We start from the raw sequence: 20710 nt of genomic DNA on the forward strand, positions 1-20710 counted from the left end.
GGCATTCCCCACCTGGATCCCTTCCAGGGGATTCCAGAAATGCTGTCAGCTCTGGGAGCTGGGCTGTGGGCATGGGGAGGGCAGCAGCTCGAGGAGGTGAAAGCAGCAGCAGCAGCCAGCCCTGATAAGAGCTGGGCTCTGCCCCGTTATGGCTCTGGGGAAGGCACAAAGAGGAGCACAAGGTATTCCATACTTAGTGTGACCCGCCTGGATCACGCTGTACCTCCGGCTTCATCCACTTTGGGAGAAACAAACCTCTCTGGTGGGGAGGAGAGGAGATATTCCCCCTCCTTGACATCCCTCTTTGCCCACCCCATGCCCCGGGGTGACTGCTGAGGCCTGGTAGGCAGCAAGGAATGTCCCTCCTTGGGGGATTTAATCACTCCCAGAGCAACCCAGCTCCATTTCTCCATTGCCTGAGGTAACTGCTTTAGATTGGGAGGGCAATCCCAGCCCCACTGTACCCAGTTCCCCCCAGCCTGAACAAGAAGCTGGGCAAAAGACACATTTTCTTCGCTGAGGAGGAGGATTCTCCTCTCCCCCAGCACTTGTTCCGAGTTTGGCAGTCCCACAGAGACATGAGCAGAGCTCTGTGCAGCTGGAGGGTTAACATCTCAGCTCTTCCAAATAAATAGAAAATGACCCAGTTTCTTTATTTTCCTTTATCTCCCAAAGTCCAAACACCCAAAAAATGAGATGGTAAGTGGAAGCCACAAATAGATTTCATGTATCCCGGCAGAGCTGGGAGATGAAAGCAGGGAAAACAGCTCCTGCCTCCCCTGCTCAGACCTGGGAATGGTGCAGCACATCTTGCCAGGGGTTAGTTTCCCTCGGTCAACAAGGCAGGAGAGGCTTTGGGTCTGATCCCAGCTCAAATCCTCATCCCTGGGGGAGCAGGCTCTTCCCCGCAAGCTCTCCCCAGTGCTGCTCCCATCTGCCTCGTTCCGAGCATTAAGGTGAGTGGCAGAACGTGCCCAGCCTTCAACTATTCCTATCACGTCCCATCTGGAGACAGAAATCTGCCTGCTGGCTTTACAATTAAAATTGAAATGATTTGATTATGGGGCTTCATTAGTAAAAACAAACACCAGGCAGCCTGCCTCCCTCTCCCCCCACATCCCCGCCCAGCCGTTCCTCCCTGGGGCTGTTTTAGGTAAATCCCAGCCGGGATGCGGTCGGGCTCACAAAAGGCTTCGTGTCTGCAGCTTGTAGCTCCTGTCGGGAGCAGCCTAAGAGAGGCAGATTTGAGACCCACAGATCTCCTCCTTTGGGCAGAGATGAAGGAACAGCCCCCATGGTTTGATGGGCTGCGTGGAGTGCCCGACACGGCCTTGAGGGGAGCAGGATGTTTTCCAAGCCCTGTGTAAATGCTTGGTGATCTTCCCAAGGGGTTCCCACAGCTCTTGGGGCTCCTGGCTGGACTCCATCCCCTTCACCCCGTGACTCTTTGCAATGGGGGTGTTTCCACCTGCACATCGACCTGGCCTTGTCACTGCTCGCTCCGTTTTCCTTCCCTGCAGCTGGAGCATCCCGCGGGAAGGGCTGAGCCGGCTGCCCGCGGTGTGTGCAGATGCTCCAGTCCCTAAAGCATTGGCAGTTCTGGGGAAAGCGATTCAATTAACGCTTGGGGCGTTGGGAACAGGCTGTGCAGGCTGGGAGAGGAGGAATGCCAATGAAGGAGGGCTCGGGAATGCTGCTGGGTTAGGGTGCGCTCCCCCGGCTGCTCCCAGGGACTGGTTTTCTCCAGCAGTGACAGGACAAGGGGAATGGTTTCAAACTGACAGAGAGTAGGATTGGGTTAGATATTAGGAAAAAATTGAATTGTCACCAAGCCAGTGGCACTAACAGCATTGCTGTCCTACCCGGGCTTGCCTTGTGGGCTAAATCTTTAACCAGATCAAGGGTTTAATTTTATCAGTAGCTGGAAAAACGTGGCACCACTTCCCTGGGGCAAAGTATCTTGAGTCCTGCAGAAATCCCTTTTCCTGGGCCTCACTCAGCAGCTCCTTTGGCATGGGGACCCTCTGGAGCAGGGAGCACCCTGTGCCCCATGCCAGATCTGGGCTCCTAGCTGCTTTTCCCTCCAAAATCACTGTTTTCACAGCCCCGAGGAGCTGGCACTTCCCCTGGCAGCGTGTGTACCTGGTCATGGATTGCCCTCCTGCTGGGCAGCGCTGGAGGGAAGCCACCACCGGAGCAGAGGGTTCTGTGTCCCCCTGGGGAGCCCCCCCAAATCCCCCTGCTCGCCCCACCAGCTCCCCAGCCCTGGAAAACCTCGCACGTCCCCTGCCCACAGCAGGGTGATTGATTATTGTTATTAGAGGTGGAGAACAGTTTCTGTGCACAGCCAGCTGGCTCAGGAGCAATTCGTCACCCACCGGCGGGGGGGGCCGGGCTGTCCCTCTGTCCCTGCCAGGGTGGGAGCTCTGTACAGCCGCAGGAGGCTCCGGGATGGAGCCGGGGCAGGGCTCTGGCAGCGGCTCAGCCGCAGGGCAGGGCTCCCACCTGAGCCGATCCCTGCAGCCCCGGGCATCCCGTGCGATAAGGGGGCGGCACGGCAGCCCCCAGCCCCACGGATCCAGCCCCAAGGCAGAGACCCAGCCCAGCCCCCACGGCAGCCCCCAGCCCCACGGCAGGGATCCAGCCCATCCCCACGGCACGGACCCCCATCGCGGGGGTGCCCCGCAGAGCTCTGAGGGGCAGGGAGGGGATCCCGGGCCAGGGGGGCTGCAGAGCTGGGCCGGGCCCGGGGGGACACAGCGGGACACGGGGGGACACAGCGGGACACGGGGGGGCACAGCGGGACACGGGGGGACACGGCGGCAGCCGGTGCGGGGGGGCTGTAATGACGGTCCAGCTCAGCAAAGGTAGCAGAGCATGAAAGCAATTTCACACTTTATTAGACAATTCAGGTGCCAGCTGCACCAGCCCGGAGCCAGCGCTGCTGCTCACAGCTCCCCTCCTGCTGCACAGCCCAGGTTCGCTCGGCGTGGGCTCAGCCCCTCCTCGGGCCACGCTGGTCCCGGCTGGCTCTCCCGGGTGCCCGGGCTGCTCCTCGTGGGCCACCACACGGGCGGGTGGCCGGGAGCACTGCGGCACAGGCTGGCTCTGCTCGGAGCCAGCTCAGCCTGGCAGAACTCGAGCTCCCAAAGCCACTCGGGCTGGTTGTGCCCTTCAGCCCAGGGCAGCCACCCTGCTCCTCCTGGCTCCCCGCTCCGACCCTTTGTGTCCTCTGCCTTTCTGTACCCCGGAGGGGCCCGGCATTGGGAGCCTGGGCTCGGGGTTTGCGCGGCAGCTGCTTTTTCTCTCTCCTCCCTGTCCCCGGGGCGCCCCAGCAGAGGCGGTGGGCACACGGACACCTGAGCACCCAGCCATCCTCCTGCCATCCCGGGATGTCACCCTGGACGTGCTTTGTGGCCCCGCAGTGTCCCCAGGGAGCAGCAGACAGGCAGAGCAGAGCCGGAGCGGCCCCGTCCTGGGCTGGCACCCGCGCCTTGGGGACACGGCCGTGCGCTGTCCCAGCCCGATGCTGGACAAGATCCAAATGCCTGCACGTCCAGGATATGAATCAGCCCGGACAGGAGCGCAGCAGCCGCTTCGGGACAAGCGGAGCTGCTCCGGAGGCTGCTCCGGCAGCCAGGCAGCGCCGGTGCCAAATTCCGTGCGGGCTGGCGGGCAGCACAGGCGGCTCCGCTGCCACCTCCAGATCAGCCCCGGGCACGGCAAACCCCTGGCCTGGCATTCGTTTCCCTGTTTGCACGGCTCTGCTCCCCTGGTGCCAAGCCGTGGCACGGTGGCAGCGGGCCAGGGCCGTGCCTAACCTTGACCTGCCCTCGTGGCGAGCAGCCCTGCCCCGCTGTCCCCCCGTGCCCGCGGGCACAGGCATGTTCCGCCGGGCCAGCCAGAGCATTCTTCCCGGGAGAGCCTGTCCTTGACGGGCTATTTAAAGGCACACTTGTGCCCTTTATCCCCACTCATGTTTAGGCTGGAAGAGCCCCGTGCCCTCCCGTGACTCCCAGAGGGCACTTCCAGGCTCAGGGCAGCGGCAGCGCCGGGAATTCAAGGGACAAAGGAGGGATGCGGGCAAGTACCAGGCCCCATCCTGGGGACAGACCCCCGGGAAAGGTCCCCTGGCCATCGAGGGTGGCAGCAGGACTGGGGGAACTGCAGAGCCCAGCTCACCCCTCGGGATCCAGAGACTGGAGAAGCCACATGAGCTCATTTCCCTCTTCCCGGCAGGAACCAGCCGCTTGCTGGATGTCCTGTGCAGTCCTGAGCACCCCACATCTCCTTCCAGGGGGAAGATCGGGGCCCAGGCAGCAGCGGGCTCAGCACCCCCTGTGCCACTGTCCCCTCGAAGCCTCTGAAGGGCCTCAGGCAGCCGAGGGCTGTGGAGCAGGAGCTGCCCGACTGCCGCCACCGCCTGGCACAGGGCCGATTGCTTGTGCACCCCACGGAGCTGGCAGGAAGGTGACTCGGGAGGGAAACCCGACCTAATGTGATTTGATTAGGGGTGGAAAAATCCAGAGGAGCCATCTGCAGGGAGCTGGAGGGGTGAGCCCTGTGGCTGCAGGCAAGACACACAACCCCTGCTCAACAACCCCCAACCTCCTCATTTTCCCTTTCTGAGGGAAACCATCAGCCTTTCCCCAGGCTGGGAGCATCCCCAGGACATGTCCCCAACCCTGGCACTGCTGTCCCCTCCCAGCTTTGGTGTTGGTGAGCATCTCCTCGGGGCTTTCAATGGCACCTGGGCAGAGGTGGCTGCCCCCCAGCCACCCCACTCTGCCCCAAACCAGCCCTGGGGAGCCTGTGGGGAGCCCGTGGGTGGCCGGGCGTGCTGCTGGCCCCGGGCACGGCAGGGCAGGGCAGGGCAGGGCGCTCGCCAAGCCGCCACGGGCACCTTTGATGCGGGCAGAGCCAGGAGGCCAGGGCAGCCGGGCCGACGCCAGCCGGGAGCTCCACTGCGAGGGATGGGCAGCGTGCGGTGCCAGCCCCGGGGGGCTCCTCGGGTCCCCTCTGGCACCATGGCAGGGCTGCCGTGGGCACGGCTGCCCGCCTCGGCGCCACCAGCATCTCCTGAAAGCGGGGGAAACTGAGGCACGGAGCTGGCACACCTCGGGAATGGTGGGAGGGAGGCTGTCTCCGTTCTCAAACAGAGCCTTAGGTCAGGATCAACACGGATTGATTCTCCCAAAAACCTCTTCCACCCGTCTCGGGGATCTGTGCGGGTCGCAGGGGAACGGGGGGTCCCGGGAGTGGCGATCTCCGTGCCCTGAGCGGTGCGGAACCCCCGCGCTGCGGCCCCGCACTCCCGCACCAAAGCTCCCAGTGCTCCCAGTGCTCCCAGCGCTCCCAGTGCTCCCAGTGCTCCCAGTACGGGCCGGGCGGGCACTGGGAGCAGGTGAGGGGCGCCCTCTGGCGGCCACAGCGCAGCGCTGACACAGGAGCCCAGGTAGCCAAATTCTCAGGTGCCCACCTTCTCAGGTCCTCAGGTAGCAAATGTCTCAGGTACCCAGGTGCCCAGTTTCGCAGGCACTCAGGTGCCCCAGTGCCCAGGTGCCCAGTTTCGCAGGCACTCAGGTGCCCCAGTGCCCAAGTGCTCAGTGCCCAGGTGTCCAGGTGCCCCACGCCTGGCCGAGGACCCCTCTGCAGTGCTGCACCTCTGCTGCTCGGTCCTGCTGTAACCAGGGACGGCGCTGCCTCATCAGCCCCAGCACACGTTTGCCACTTGCAGGGATTTCAGCAAATCCCTGGAAAACTGCAGCCACCTGCCCTCGCTCCCTGGTGCTGCTTTGCTTTGTGCCAACACACACCCGGCACCCTCACAAGTGCCACCCTCATGCCCACGTCCCTGGGCCGTGTCCCCAGGTGCCTCCCACCACCTTCCCAGCCGGGGGCTGCTCCCTGCAGCATCTCCTGTGAGGTGCCCTGGGGTGCCGAGCTGGCTGCTCCCATCCTGTGCCCCTGGTGCGGGCTGGCCGCGCTCACACGGGCAAGCTCCAGCCCGCGGGGTCCTGCACGGGGACCGTCACCAGGTAGCTGGAGGGCACGTAGCCCCTCTGGCCGTTCACCTCCACCAGGCTCCACTCCGTGCTCCCCTTCTTGTCGTGGGGCTCCAGCACCAGCACGGGCTGCCCTGCCTGCAGCGTCACCTCCTGCGGGCTCCTGGCTGCGAAGGAGAAGCCGGCGACCACCTGTGCAAGGCAGGGAAGGAAGGAGGGAGGGAGGAAGCCCTTGCTGGAGCTGGGAGTCAAGGGGGGAAGGATGTGGCAGGACAGGCAGTTCTGAGAGGGCAGCACAGCAGTGGCACGGATGGAGGGATTGGTGACCCACCAAGGACAGTTCTCTTGGCCCGTCCACCCTGGTCCCAGCAAGGAGGACACCTGGAAAAGCAGGTCCACCTCCCCAGCCACACAAGGACCAGCAGGGTGGGGTGGCTGGAAATGACCCTGGGGATGTCCCCCACTCTCACCTGGAATGTTGGGGTGAAGGTGGCCACCTGTGGCCTGGGAGCTTCGGGGGATGCATAGGAATGTCTCCTTCTCTCTGTGCCACTGTCCAGGGGCAGCAGATGCATCCCAGGCTGCTGGGCTTGCACTGGGCTATAGGGCCGGAGCTTTGCAGCAGGAACAAACCCTCGGGGACCTGCAGGACATGGACACACACAGCTCATGGGGCCCTGCACGTGCAGGACCGGCTGGAGGAGACAGGAATGATGTTTTGGCTGTTGCCTGGCATGGCACAGCAGCCCTGCTCAAACTAGTCCATCTCTAGGGGATATTCAGGAGAAATCCCCGCCAAAAAAAGAATTCCAGATCTTTCTGTGTGTGTGGATTCTCCTTTCCCAGCCATGACACTTGAGGAGTGCTCCCTTGGGGGATCAGCCAGGACAGCTGAACCTTACAGCTGATGGCAAAGCTGAGGTGGCCTTGGGCTGGAAGGGAGCAGCCAGGAGACCACGGCCTGCTGTCTCACCCAGGGTAAGGAAATGATTCAGGTGAATCTGGCCCTGGTGCCAAGGTGAGGAGAGGCTGCCCACAGTGCTCACAGTACCTCCAGCATCCACCAGCCACCTGCTCGTGTTGCCCTTGGTGTCGGCGCTCTGCAGCAGAGCCACGATCTGTCCCCTCAGCAAGGTCAGGTCCAAGTCTCTGCTGCCACTGATGTTGCTGGTCACTTGGTAAAGCTTGTCTGGGCCGTGCTTGCTCACCAGGGAAAGGACCTTCCTCTCCTCAGCAGGGGTCAGAGGCTGGTGGGGAGCACGAGACAGAGGAGCATTGGCTGAGACACAGGGGGTACACCTGCTCTCCTTCCTGCAGGATCACAGCCCAGGGACAGGGACAGGAGAAACTCCTTCACACTCCCTGCTCCACCCCCAGGTTTGGAGTGTCCAGAACCAGCAGAGCTGAGCTGTTTCATCCCTGGTTATCCCCAGCCAGCTGCTCTCAGGGGCTTGGGGAAAACACTGTGGCAACCCCCTGGGTGACATTCTGAGCCAGCCTCCCCACCAAGGGGATTTTCTGCACTGGGAAGCCACAGCCCAGTCCCTCTCTTTATCCAGCTGGCCCAAGCCGTGCCCTGCCCAGCCCTACCTGTGCGCCAGGGCTCGGGGTGACGGTCTCAAAGGCCTGGCAGAAGGCACGGAGCTGAGCCCCCGACTGCTGCAGGCTGTCCTCCACCACCTTCCAGAAGCTGGGCAGGGGCATGTGGCCATGGGGCAGCTGTGGAGACAGACTGGCATCAGGGAGGGCCCTGAGAGAGGAAGAGCTCTGGGTAGGGGCAGAAGGGAAGCAGGAGGAAGAAAAAGGGTGGGAAAGCAGAAGACCAGACCTGACCACTAAATTCACCTTGCACAGGGGATCAAAGGTGCTCCTCTCTGGCTTTGAGCTGCACCTTGTTCTCCCCCTGGTCCTGGCTCAGGCCAGGGCTTTGGACAGCCCTCACTCTCCGTGTTTGCAAACACCAGGCTCAGCAGTGAGGAGCTCTGGGAGACATCTCCCAGGGGATGGGCTTGGGGGAGGCAGTTCCCCAGCCCAGGAGCTGCCTGTCTCCTCCCTGCCTTCCTGGCTCTCAGGAGCTCCGAGTTCACACTGATCTCTCAGACAGCAGCACCTCAATAAATTACCAGTAGTGCCCACAAACAGAAAGCAGAACAGTTTCTGACAGTGCAGAAGAGAAAATTTGGATTTCCCTGGGCAGGAAGGAAGGGAGATTCTTACAAATGCTCCACAGGGAGTTGTGTGTCTGCAAGGGCAGGTTCAGAACTTCAGTGCCCTGATGCTGTCTGAGAGATCTCCCAAACCTGGAGAAGGCAGTTCTAGCTCAGTTCGTGCACCTGAGGGGTCCCACTCACCTGCTCCAGCTCCTTTTGTGCCTGGTGCAGGACCTGGGCAGCCAAGTCCAGCTGCAGGGCGCTGAAGGAGCGCAGGATCTGCCCCAGGAGCTGCACAGCCACCTGGTTGAAGCGGGGGAGCTCGGCCAGCAGCAGGTCATTGATGGCCAGGTAGGTGTTCATGGCTGCCTCCTCATCGTAGCTCACGCTGCCCATCTCGCTCTTCCTCTCCTGGATCTCCTCGTAGTCCAGCAGCTTGTCCAGGCGCTTCTTGACCAGCTGCTGGGGCCCCTCCAGCATGTCTGAGAGGCTGCAGAGGGGCTGCCACACCAACCTGTGCACACACTGCTTCTGCCAGGTGAGAGCAGCCCCATTTCCACGGGAGCCCGTGGGAGCAGCAGCTGCCAGGGCCAGGGGGAAGGAGGCTGGGGGATGTGGGACACCCTGGGACATCCCCTGGGATGGGGAGCACCTGGGACATCTTTCCCTGAGGGCACATAGGATGCCAACCAATGCAAACCCTTGGGAGGGGGCAGTCATGCCTGACACAATTCCCAGCTTGTGCTCTGTGCAAACAGCTGGGCAGAACCCTGGAATGGCTCAGAGCAGTCTCAGCCAAAGCTCTCCCCACAGCCCTGCCCAGAGCCCATTTAAGGGCCCCGTGCCTTGGGGTGTTCTGGTCTCCTCCCCACCTCCCTGGATGCACATCAGAGGGACACTGCAGCTCATCCCAACCCTGGAAGGGCTCAGGAGCTGTGCTGTCTCTGTCCCTCTGCCCTCCCTTCTCCCCTGGAGCTGCTCCCTCGCTTCATGTGTCAGTGACTGCAGCTGGATCCTGTTACTTGCTGCTGGCTCTGCCTGCTGCCCTGGGGGGGCTGTGAGGACACTGGGCTGCCCTCAGCTCCTGGCTGCCAGCCCCACTGCGGCCTGGCAGAAGGTGTGAGGGCTGAAGGGCACGTGCAGGGAAGGAGAACTCACAAACTCTGGGAAAACGGTGCTCTGGAGGAGCTCTGAGAGGCGGCGGTGCTGCAGGGCAGGTCCCTCGTCCATCTGCAGCTCGCACCGGTGTGGGGTGGGCAGCAGGAACGCCTGCAAGGGGGGAAGCATCACGCTCTACCTCCTTCCCAATAATCCTGTGTGGGCAGCCCTTGTCAATCTTTTCCTGCAAGGCCTTTCCAGCCCAGGAATTGCTGCTGAACCCTGGGCCACTTCCCCAGGCTTTCCCTGTAATGCTGTGTCTGGGGATTGCGTGTTCTGCCAACACTCAGACTTTCATTTTCCTCAGATGCCCCCAAGGGATTTCCATGAGAAAATCGTAGCAGCTGCTGACCCAGGTGATTTCAGAAGGGCAATTTGTTGTCAGGACAGATCTGGGGACGTTTCTGCCTTATACACATTATTAAAGCAAGAATTCCCAGGCCGAACAACACCCGGCCTTTTCAATCATTTAAGACCCTGAAATAATGATAAGTTTAAGGACAGATTATTCTCAGATGACACCAGCTCAGACAGTGCTGCCAAAGCCTCAGCTTTGGTTTAAACTCCCCTGGACCTGAGCAATCCTTGGATGTTGTGCAATTCCCTGACACAACAGCTCAGCTGCAAATCCCTGAACATCCCCAACTGCTCCTGGTTTCCACAGGGCTTGAAAACATTCCACAATCCTGAGGGGATGGAGCCAACCCCTGGGCCAGTGGTCAAGGTTTTACCTCTAAATGGCCCAGGTAGGATTCCACATTCTCCTTCAGCGTGGCCACACTGGATGCCACACACTGGAATCTCTCTTCCAGGTCGTCATATTCCTTGTCCTCAGTCTGGAAGGAAAGAGGCAGCTTGTCACCAGCGTGGCCAGGGCTGATGCCCATCACTGGCGGCACCTGCCTGGAGCTCACGGGGCTGGGACAGGCAGGGCAGACCCTGTGGGGCTCCATGAATCTGGAAAAGGGTGAAAACATCGGTGCAGGCAGCAACAAGGCTCTTGGTGTGGTCGTGGTGCTGGGGAGAACAGGGGTGTCTTTCCTTTTGCTGGGGGTATCCTGTAGGTCCTTTGGGGGCCAAAGTGGAGCCCAGCAATGCTCTGGGGTGGGGAGTGAGCATCCCTGCATCCCTGCATCCCTGCTATCCCACAGGCCCTGATGGAGAACCAAGCACCAGCCACCCCACTCCACGCTGGCTCCCCATTCTGTTACTGAGGCACCTCAGGAGCAGCAAAACGCCCCAGAAACGCCCCAAGGAAGGGCAGCAGGTCCCGGGGTGGGGCAGGGGGTGAGGGCTGCCCACCTTGGCCACGATGCCGGCCTCGTGCATGAGGAGCCGGCTGAGGCGCGTGGTTTTCTTGGCGATGGAGTGGGTGTTGAGGCGCGCCAGGCGGTCCCGCAGCGTCAGGTGCTCGGCCTTGTTGTATTTGGTTGCTGCCTCGGGTGGGAGGAGGCAAAATAGGGAGGAGAAAAGATCAGAAGAGGAGACTTCACGGCTGAGCAGGCAGCAGAAGGTGAGCAGCACAGGGCTGATCAACAGGATAAGCACAAGCCACATCAAAGAAGGGAAAGACCAGGAAAATCAAAAAGCAGGGTGAGCTGCCATCTGTGGGGAGCCTGATTTCTCCTATCCCAAGAGCAGGACTGTTATTCCCTGCTCCCCTGCCCCAGGAATGTGGACAGACTGGTTTTGTCCTCAGCCCCCCCATGCCACCCTGCTCCTGCAGCCTTGGGGTCTTGCCCAGAGTGGCATTTACAGGACCAGAGCAGTTCCAGGAGCTGCCTGCACAGCCTGCAGCTCCACCAGGCAGGATTAAGTGGAGGGCAGGAGAGCTTTGAACTGATTTAAGTGGCCCAGGAGACCACAGGGGTTGGGCTGGGTGCTGTGCCCCACCTGCACCCAGCTCCTGGCCACTCACCCACTTCCCGGCGCCGCTTGTACTCGTTGATGTTGGCATTGACCTGGGCCATGGCACGAGCCGCTGCCTGCAGGGCTGAGTGGGCACTGGCACTGCTCGGGGTGTTCTCCAGGATCTTCCCCAGCAGCAGAGGGTATTTGGTGACCCTCTGCACGGGCATCACCAGGAAGAAGCTGAGGTCTGATGCGCCTGTGTGAGGCCTGATGGAGAGGGGGGATTGCTCAGGGTTGGTGCCTTCCTGCCCTGCTGCTCTCCACGGCTTCTCCGGGAGTGTTTTCAGCAGAGAGCAGGCCAGAAGTCATGGGGCATTTCTGGCTGTGAACCTCTGCTCTCCTCCAGCTGCAGGGGGACTGTGTCCCTGCCAGCCCCGAGGGCAGTGCCAGCCCTGGCTGGGTGTCCTGCCTCCCTGAGCAGCGCTGTGCTTGTCCAGCCCTGGGACACGGGATCAGCGCTTGCTCTGCGGGCAGCAGGGAGGGAGGTGCTGGCAGCGACTCCCTTCCCACCCACAGGGAAGGCATCTGTCTTTTGGGAATCATATTGCCTGTGTCCTAGGCAGCAAATGCCAGGAGCTCCTCCACTGCCGCTCCTGCTTCTCCTGGCTCTGACAGTGTTTGTGACCCTCTGAAAGTTTGGGTCCCCTAGGGCCAGCCTGTGTCTCTCCGGTCCATGTGCCCTCCCTGGGGAAGGCAGCAGCTGTGGATGTCACCCATCCCTTATTTTGGGTGAGATTCCATGATAAAAGATTATGAACCAAGGGTCTAGGACAGGCTGCCAGGGATTACACCAGAAAATGCCACAAAGGTGTTGGCTGTGCTGTGACACCCAGCCTGGTGACACAGATCCACGCAGGCAGCTTGTCCAGAGAGGAGAAGGGCAAAGCCAGGATGTGAAGCAGGGACAGGGAGGCGGTGGCTCAGCAGCAGGGACCTACACGGTGGCATTCAGGGTGTCCAGGATCTCCTCCTGCAGCCGGGGGTCCCTGCGGTAGCTCTCCACCAGCTGCAGGGCCTGGTCGTAGCTGGCACAGTAGATCTTGTAGACGGTCTCCATCTCTTCCTTGAACTCCTGGAACAGGGTGCCTGGGGAAGGAGAGAGGGGCTGGAGAGGAGGGTCCTTTCCTGTGGGCTCAGGGGTTTCTCCCCAGCCTGCTGGAAGGGTGAAGCCAGTGGAGCAATGCCAAGCGTGCCAGGGCAGGGCTCTGCCCCCCGGGCACCCTGCTAAGCTGGGCCTGGTGCTGCCCCCATGGCTGTCTGCAGGCTGGGCAGGTCAGCCAGGGGCAGGAGGTGTCAGGGCAGGGGGCTGGGCTGGCCCCCCACCCCACACACACAGAGTGGGCACAGGGCAGCCATTGGCACTGCACCACTTACTGATGCAGAGCAGCTGCTCCTGCCCCTGGCCCGCCGTGGCCTCCAGACCCTTCAGAAACCGTCTGGACACATGGAGGATGTCGTCGGTGTTAGAGAAGAGTCCTTCCAGGTCAAGCTCGGGCAGCTGAAGGGAACAAAGATGCCCCAGGCTAAGCCAAATACATCAGAGATGGAGCAGGTGTTTTAGAGGCACTCCTGGTGAGCTTCCAGCTGGCCCAGGGGACACCCCAGGAGCTGGAGTGATGCTCTGTCTCAGGAGGCTTTGGGAATGCTGAGACCTGTCTGGGCTCCCAAGGGAAAGTCATAGTGTGAAAGTCAGACCCAAGATCCATCCAGCCCCAGACCTTGGGGGAGCACAGGAAGGTGGAAGAAGCCCCTGCACTGATTTGGGCATCTCACAGCTCTGGACAGATTGACCCTCCAGTGCCCAGCCCCTGGGCAGGGGGAGGTGGCCCGTGTCACCTGCTTCTTCTGGAGGTGTGCCCGGATGTCCGACACGCAGAGCTGCATGTTGTGGACGTAGCTGGCCTCGGTGGTGATGAGCTCCTCCACAGCCAGGCGCTGGCTCAGCTCGGTCCTGTCGCAGGGCATCACCTCGTAGGTGGCCTCTTCAGCCTCAGCTGCCTCCTCAGAGTCGGGCTCTGCACTCGCCATCTCAGCAGGACACTGCAGGGGTGGCAAAGGCAGCCCTGGTGGCACCAGCTGCTCTGCTGCCCAGCTCGGTGCCCCTGCTCCCACCCCTGTGCCTGGCACACCCCACAGCACATCCCCAGGGACACTCAACCCATCTGCACTTAAGAGCACGCTCCAAAACCGTGGAGCCATGACGTGCTGGGAGGCAGGAGCAGGCTGGCTGCAGACACCCACGTGTGGCAGGCAGGGACCTGCCACACACGCGCCGACACTGCGGTGCCCACGTGTGGGGCTGGGGAGCAGGCAAAGGCCCCCAGGGCCTGGCAGCTGCCACCCAGCACTGGCACAGTGTAGGGACCCGTCCCCAGGGGCAGAGCAGGGTTTGTCACCTCCACTCCAGCTCCTGGCTGCCAGGGCCAGTTGTTCCCTCCCTGCCTTGACCGCTGGCGCCTTGCCTGGCATTCAGGGGTCCTGTCTGAAGTACAAAGAGCAGTTCTGCAGAGCTGGAACAAGAGATGTTTCTGTGACAGCAAGAGCTGCTCTAAAAGCCACTGGGACGGGGGGAGAAGAGGGCAGAGCTGCTGACGCCTCTGCCAGATGCACTGGTGGCCCCGGTAGGCAGTGCCAGGGCCCTGCGTGGCACAGCACGTGACACACTCTCCTCTCTGCTGTGGAAAATCCCAGCTGATTCCTGCCCATTCCTTCTCAGGAAACATGCTCTGCTCTGAGACCAGGGAGGATGAGCAGCTCCCAGAGCATCACAAACAGTGCTTGGCTCCTGGCAGGGAGGCCTTGAGAGCGAGAGGTGCAGCACAGCCCACAGCAGCACAGGCACAGCTGGGCTGGATCCATACCCCAGCCGGGGCAGGAATGCTGCCAGGCCTGCCTGCAGAGTGGGAGAGGAGCAAAGACAAGACAGAGGTGGCCTGGCAGGATAAAAATCAGATGGCACAAGCAGTGGCACAGACTGCCCTACCCTACCCGCCCAGCCAGTGCCAACCTCCACAGCCGGACTGCAACATGCCAGGTGCCACTTCAGAGGTGCAGCCCCTCTCCCTGTGGAGAGGGTCCAGCTCACAAGTGGCTGATGCAGCTGTGAGCCGTGGGCAGGGCCAATGCCCCTCCTGGCACACGCCACTGTGCTGGAGGAGAGCCGGGCTTGGCACAGCTTGGCACACTGTGCCACCCTGCCAGCTGTCATCCCTGCCCTCTGGGACGTGGCTGCCTCCCCTGCCTGTGGCATGGCATTGGCTGCCACGGCACATGGGGAGGAGAAGGCTTTTCTGCACCTCTCTGGGTGCCTGTGAGGTGTCCAGGCAGAAGGATTCCCATCAAAGGCTCTCGGGCAAACCCAGTGTCCTAGGCCTGGGGTGAGAGCAAAACCCCACTTCAGTGGAGGCAGGAGGAAAGCCCTGATCTCAGACACCCCCCTGAGCCCTGGAGGGGCACCCTGAAGCTCAGGACACGCCAGTATTTGGGTGTCCCTGGTCCCTCCAGCAGCATCCCCAGAACACAGAGCTGCTCTGGGGGGTTCCCCAGGCTGCGGGAACCTCACTGCCTCCCCTCACCCCCCTGGTCTGAGACCTCGGGGCACAAGGGTGCAGTGCAAAACTAAACTGCAGCATTTGTGGGCAGCTTGGAGCAGGCAGACAGCGCAGGAGCAGGTTTTGTTTTCCCAGCCTCCCCTTCCCAGGCAGCTTCCCGCATTTGAGCTGTCACTGCTGCCTCGGCGGCTACAGCATCCCTGTCCCCAAGGGGGGCTCCGGCCATCCCTGTCCCTAAGAGGGGGTCTGGAAACCCCTGTCCAAGGGGGGCTCCGGCCATCCCTGTCCCTAAAGGGGGCCTAACAGCATCCCTGTGCCCAGAGGGAGCTGAAGCCATCCCTGCCCGTAACGCAGAGACCGGCCCGGCCCTCCCCGACCCCCGCTCCCCGCGGGCCGACCCCCGCCGGCTCCGGGTCCGCAGCTCCCACCGCGCCCCAGGAGCGTCACCCCCGCTCCTCAGGCAGCCCAGGCTCTTCTCTGCCCCCCGAAGCCCCCGGGCCCGGCTCTCACCTGCGGGCCGGGCGGGGTTGCGCAGGTCGCCGAGCGCGGCCGCTGCTGCGGGCGCTGCCACCGCAGCCGCAGCGGGCGGGCACGGGGGGACACGGCCGGGCCGGGGATGATCCCGAGCAGGGGGATGATCCCGAGCAGGGGGATGATCCCGAGCAGGGCTGATCCCGCCCAGGGGGGCCCAGCCCCGCCGCCGGGCAGCCGCAGCCGGTCGGTGGCGGGCGGAGCGGGGCGGTCCCTGCGCACGGCCGGCGGGCGGGGGAGGCTGGCGGCCGGCCCGGCTGGCACCGGCTGGTCCCGAGCGCACCTCCCCCGGCACCGGGAACGGGAACGGGAACGGGAATAGCACCGGCACCGCTCCCATCAGCCAGAACAGCCGATACCCCGCTCTGTGTCCGCCCTCGGTGCCGCCCTCCATCCAACCCCCGGAGCACTGTGCGGCTGGAGGGCAGGGGACACACAGGGACACACCGGGAGAGCAGGGACACACATGGAGAGCAGGGACACACCGGGACACACAGGGAGGGTAGGGACACACCTCCTCGCCCCCAGCACGAATAGCAGGGACAGGTCCCCCGTGTCTCCCTGGCGCTGTTGTGGCTCCCATGTACAGCCCCAGCAATGCCCTGGTGTTCCCACAGCCCATCCGTGAACGCACGGGATTCCCGGTGTGTTATCCCAAGGTCTGGCGTGTCCCCGGCACTGCCCCTCTGCTGTCCCTTACCAGCTGCTCAGCCTCGGGAACGGGGGCAGAGAAAACAGAAATGAAAATATAACCGAGGAAGCGGTTCCCAAGATTAGGGCATGGGGAACCAGCGGCTACTTGGCATGAAGATAGTTATTTTTTTTTGCTTGGTGAGGTGTTTGCATCCTTATAAACAAGCTATTGAGAAGAGAGAGGCTGATCCCTTGTCCTGACCACAGGGAGGGGATGGCAGCACCGGGGTTTTTCCAGGCTGACCCACAGTGCAGAAAGTGTCACTGTGAAAAGGACTCTGAGTTTTTCAGTGACTCATGTAGGACAAGGCAGCGTCTGTGGCTGGATCCAAAACTCCCCACGGGCCAGGACAAGCTCTCTGGCAGTTCCAGCCCTTCCCCCTGAGTCCTTTTGTGGGACCTTTTCTGATATGGGCTGGACAGGGCACCACATGCACCTGCTGCACCGGCTCCCTGCCAGTGCTGGTGCCATCCTGTCCCCCTGCCCACATCTCATCCTGCCCAGGGAGAGCTTGGGTGCAGATCTTGGGGTCCCAAGCCAAGACCATGACTCTGGCAGGCTCTGTGGCTGGGGTAAAGCCCCCCCGGGCTGCTCTGTGCCACATGGGCTTGGGCAGTGTCCAAAGGGCTGGCACTGCTCTGATGCCCGGAGTTCTCAGCTCCATCCTCGGGCAGGAGCTCTTACTGCTGTGTCCAGCAAAGCCATCGGGACACATCGCAGCTGCTTTGCTCCCATCAGCACATTGTGCATGATCCAGGACAGGAACCACGAGGGAATCCCGGCAGGGCAGAGCTCTCTCCTCCTCCGGCATCTTCATCCCACCGGGCAGGACCAACACCCCCAGCCCAGCTCCTCCCCGGCCAGCTCACACCACAGGTGCTCCCTCAGGCATATTTCCCATTCCAGCCCGCTTTTTCAGAGGCTGGATAGCCCGGCTCCAGCGAGTTCCTTGTAGGATGGGCTTGCTCTCCTTCCTGACAGCTCCTTCCCTCAGCACAAGCTGTTTCCTTCCTGCCCTGCTGCTGGCACCCCTGGGCTGGGGCTCCACTCGCCTCACCCGGGTGGCTCAGGGAGCACCGGGAGCAGTGTGACAGTGCTGTCACCGCTCCAGGGTTCCCCAGGAGCTGTGACACCAGCCTGCCTGCCCTGGCTCTCCTTACACGAGCAAAACAAACAGGCGCCGGCTGGTCGAGCAGGAGTGTTTGTGTGGCAGGGCTGTGCTCAGGTGAGGCCAAGCTGAAGTGTTCCAGCAGGATCCCCTGGCACCCAGCCGGGTGTGCTCCCACCCTGCCAGCACAGAGCTGTGGTGGGGAGTGGGATCTCCCGTGGGACCGTGTGCGGGATCACCGTGCAGGGAGGCAGGACTGGCTTCTCCTGCAGCAGAGCCAGTTGTGCAGCCCCATTGCAAAACTGCGAGGGTGAGCCACCTCCACGGCATTGCCCAGCCCTCTCCATGGCCACTGCCACAGCGGGACTGCTCTGCCAGCCCTTCTCTGGCAGCATTTCAGAAAAAACCCAACCCCAGGAGGCTGGTGGGATTTGATCCCCTGTGACACTCCTCGTGTGATGAGCACAGCCTCAGCCCAGGGGCTGGAGGAGCACCTGATGATGGTTCTGTGTTCTGGCTCAAAACAGGACATGGTGAAAGCCTCGGGAAGAGGGAGGTGGATGGGAGGCAGGAACATTCTGCCATCCAGGCAGAAGGCATCACCTCACCCTGGAAAGGGGCTATTTCCACCCTACATCTCACCCTGAGCTTGCCGGCTCCTGCAAAGCCTTTTGCTGTTTTGCCTTTTCCCAGCTACTCCAAACATGAATGCTCAGGATATTGGGATGAAAGCTAAAGCCATCAGGGGGCTCTCTGGGAACGCTCCAGACAAGCTTTGAGTTAAACAGGGCTTGCTCAGAAAATAAACACAGCTTCCAGCCATGCAAAGCACCACAGTTCAGGCTCTGCCTAATAACAGCAGGCGGGGTGGCTCCTCTCCCAGCAGCAGGTTTGTACAGGAAAGTTACATTTCCTCTATTTAATCTCTTCCATTCTTACTGTTCTTTGGATTTCTTTCCCGTCTAGAAAGGACCTGGTGACCACAGGATGGAAAGGAAAACACAGGGAGAAAAACAGCAGCTCAAGAATGTGCTCCCAGGTGCGTCCTAATCACAAAACTTCCTCCCACACAGCAGGGCTTGGAAGTGGACTTTGCCTGCAGCCCCACACTCTGTGCCGTGCAGCTCCAGCCACTGGAAAGGAGGAAAAAGCCTGTGAAATTAAAGGTTTTCATCCTGCTGAGCTTGCCACCAGCATGAGCAACTCCTGAAAAACCACAAGGATGTCATTCTTCCTCTTCCTTCTTCCTTTCCCAGCTAATGTGCTTAAGAGGGAAGGAGGGCAGTGCCTGCCTGCTCGGGATAATCCCATCCAGGTACTCAGCCAGGGCTCCCAGGCAGGTGGAAATGCTGTCAGCTCCAGGGGTCTGCACGGAGCTGCAGGCTCCAGCCACGCTCCTGCAGCATGAGGCAGAGCACAGCCTAAAAATAAGCAGATAGGATTTGATCTAGGCAGAGTAAATGAAGAGTCAGCTCTTTCCTTCCAAGAGGGTTATTTATGGGCCTCCTTCATGGAGGAGGTTTCAGCCCCTCTTGGCCTCTCTGAGGCTGCAGCAGCACAAACCTCCTGGATCCATGTTTTTGTGGTTTCACGTCCACCAGGGTCTGTGGTCCTTCCTTCTCCCCTCTGCTGCCCTGCCTTGCTTTTCCTACCCCAAGATCTAAATTTCTCTCCCAGGGCTGGTGACTCTGGGCCTTTCACCTATTTGTCACGAATCCCTGTAGCCAGCTGAGCCAGCTGGTGGTGACAACAGCTCAAGGAGAAAGCCAGAGGCTGGAGTGAGGGCACTGAATTCTGAGATATTTCTGTCCTGACAGAGGATCCTGCTCTCTCAGGACCAGCACGGAGAATGCCGAGGTGTGCGCAGTCCATGGGCACCTGAGCTGGAATGCAGGGAGAGATGGAGGTGTCTGCAGCATCCTGCAGCTCTGGGAGGAAGGACACATGTCTCCAGGCCAGTCCAGCTCCAGACAGGGCCACCACACCCTGTCACGGGGCAGTGCCAGTGACAAAACTCCTTGCAACCCATGGGGCACCCCACTGAGGACCTTCTGCCTGCAGCAAGGAGGTAACAAGACATGAGAAAAGAAGAGTTCAGAAAATTCTGGTGTTTTCTGCTGATTACTCATTTCCACTGATCCAATACTGATCTCCTCCCTGCCTGACTTTGTAGGATTCCTGCGCCTGCCGCGTCATCACAGCCACCCACCCGTGGAGCTGGAACTCCACTTGAGCTCCTCCTCCTCCTCCTCCTCCTCCCTGTGGGCACCCCACACACCCGGGCACCCCCTGCCCACGGCCACCCCTGGGTGCTGCCGCTCTCCTGAGCAAGGTGAGGGCGTGAGAAGCCGAGGGGAGGCACATCCCCTCGAGAATCACTGTATCCTTTGGGATCAGACACCTCTGGAGTCCCACCGGCTCCTCCAGACAAATTCCTGCAGGAGTGGATGTTCTGGAGTCACAGCAGTAGCTGCTGCCTGAGCAGGAGGAGCTGCAGGAGCTGACTTCTCTTGCTTCAGAGAGAAGTGAGGGGTGGCAGGGAGGTGAGAGCCCCCTCAAGCTGCAGAGCCAGTCCCTGTGCAGTGTTCCCATCCCTTTTTCCACTGACGGACCCAGGAGCGTGTCTCTGCCACAGGCAGGTGGGACAGGTGTCCCTTGGGAGAGCCACTGGGTGCTTGTTCCCCTGCTGGAGGCAGAAACCCACCCGTGGGGCTCAGCTGGGTCTCACAGCACGGGGAGGACACCTAAAACAAAGACCTGGCAGGTCACAGGCTCCAGGCTGTGCTGGGAGGGAGGGCAGGGCTGGGCAGCCCTGAGCTCTGTGCTACAGGCTGGGGAAGTTCACGGCCAAGAGCTTTTCCATGGGAGCAGCCTAATGCCTGGATCCCCCTTCAGTTTGGGGGACATAATCACCAGAGGCTTCAGAGAGCTGCGAATGGTGGGGCTGCCAGATGCCGAGGCTGAGGAAACAGGGAGATGTGGCTGAACAAAGCCAGGAGGGGTGAAAAGAGGTTGAGGTGGAAGGAGAGCTCCAGAGGGCCCTGGAGCCCCAGCAGCAGCAGCAGAGGGGATGCAGGGCCAGCTCACGGTGCTGCCCACACGTCCTCCTCTCCCCACCACGTCACGGCAGAGCAGGGAGGATGTTTAACTGGGAAGGAGTTCGTTGTGGTAAAACCCCAGCAGCTCATGCCATGGAATAGAAAATGATGGAATCCCAGTTCTGGTGGCGCTGAGGTCAGGCAGCTCAGCCTGGGGGCCAGGTACAGCTCAGAATCACCCAAACCTGTGGGGTTATCCCAGCTCTGGCAATGTGGAGCTTCCTGCCAAAGTGTCCAAGGTCACTCTGCCTGTCCACAGCTTCTGCTGGAAGCAGAGCTCCCCTGTGTGTCAGCAGCCATTGCTTCATGCCCTTCCCTCCAGCCACAGGACGGCTGCAGTGTCAGAGGGATGTCTCCATTTTTAATGTGTCTCCATTATTAATGAGATTCCAGCTCTTGCAAGACTGGAATCAGGCAGGAATTCCTGACTCACCAGCCTACACCCCAGCTCCAGGCCTCGTCCCCAGGCCATGCTGGTGACAGCCACCAGCTTTGACACCCTCT

General features: G+C 61.3%; 1 protein-coding gene and 1 long non-coding RNA gene across 3 annotated transcripts; one reads left to right on the forward strand and one right to left on the reverse strand.

The window, feature by feature from the left end:
* Positions 1–2870: 2870 nt before the first annotated feature.
* Positions 2871–15412, reverse strand: ARHGEF37 (Rho guanine nucleotide exchange factor 37). 2 transcript variants are annotated; one of them, XM_014253028.2, is made up of 13 exons: positions 15286–15412; positions 13061–13264; positions 12599–12722; positions 12163–12310; positions 11232–11431; positions 10616–10746; positions 10045–10149; positions 9314–9424; positions 8357–8680; positions 7596–7724; positions 7057–7252; positions 6476–6648; positions 2871–6197 (listed from the first exon to the last, which is right to left on the reverse strand). In XM_014253028.2, the coding sequence occupies exons 2-13, from the start codon at positions 13250–13252 to the stop codon at positions 5988–5990; spliced, it is 2043 nt and encodes a 680-aa protein (XP_014108503.2). In that variant the 5' UTR covers positions 13253–13264; positions 15286–15412; the 3' UTR covers positions 2871–5987. The 2 variants fall into 2 exon arrangements, with proteins under 2 accessions (XP_014108503.2, XP_087919840.1); XM_088063714.1 differs by having other exon boundaries at positions 8357–8686.
* A 2497-nt stretch (positions 15413–17909) lies between these two features.
* LOC106628220 (uncharacterized) lies at positions 17910–19143 on the forward strand. The gene is made up of 3 exons (XR_001331499.1): positions 17910–17997; positions 18075–18147; positions 18926–19143. It is a non-coding gene; the product is annotated as an uncharacterized LOC106628220 (long non-coding RNA).
* Positions 19144–20710: the final 1567 nt, after the last annotated feature.

This window comes from Pseudopodoces humilis, chromosome 17, assembly GCF_049639895.1.
Source record: "Pseudopodoces humilis isolate 2021_Gansu_Grassland_sample_001 chromosome 17, ASM4963989v1, whole genome shotgun sequence".
In the NCBI taxonomy this organism is placed as follows: Eukaryota; Metazoa; Chordata; class Aves; order Passeriformes; family Paridae; genus Pseudopodoces; species Pseudopodoces humilis.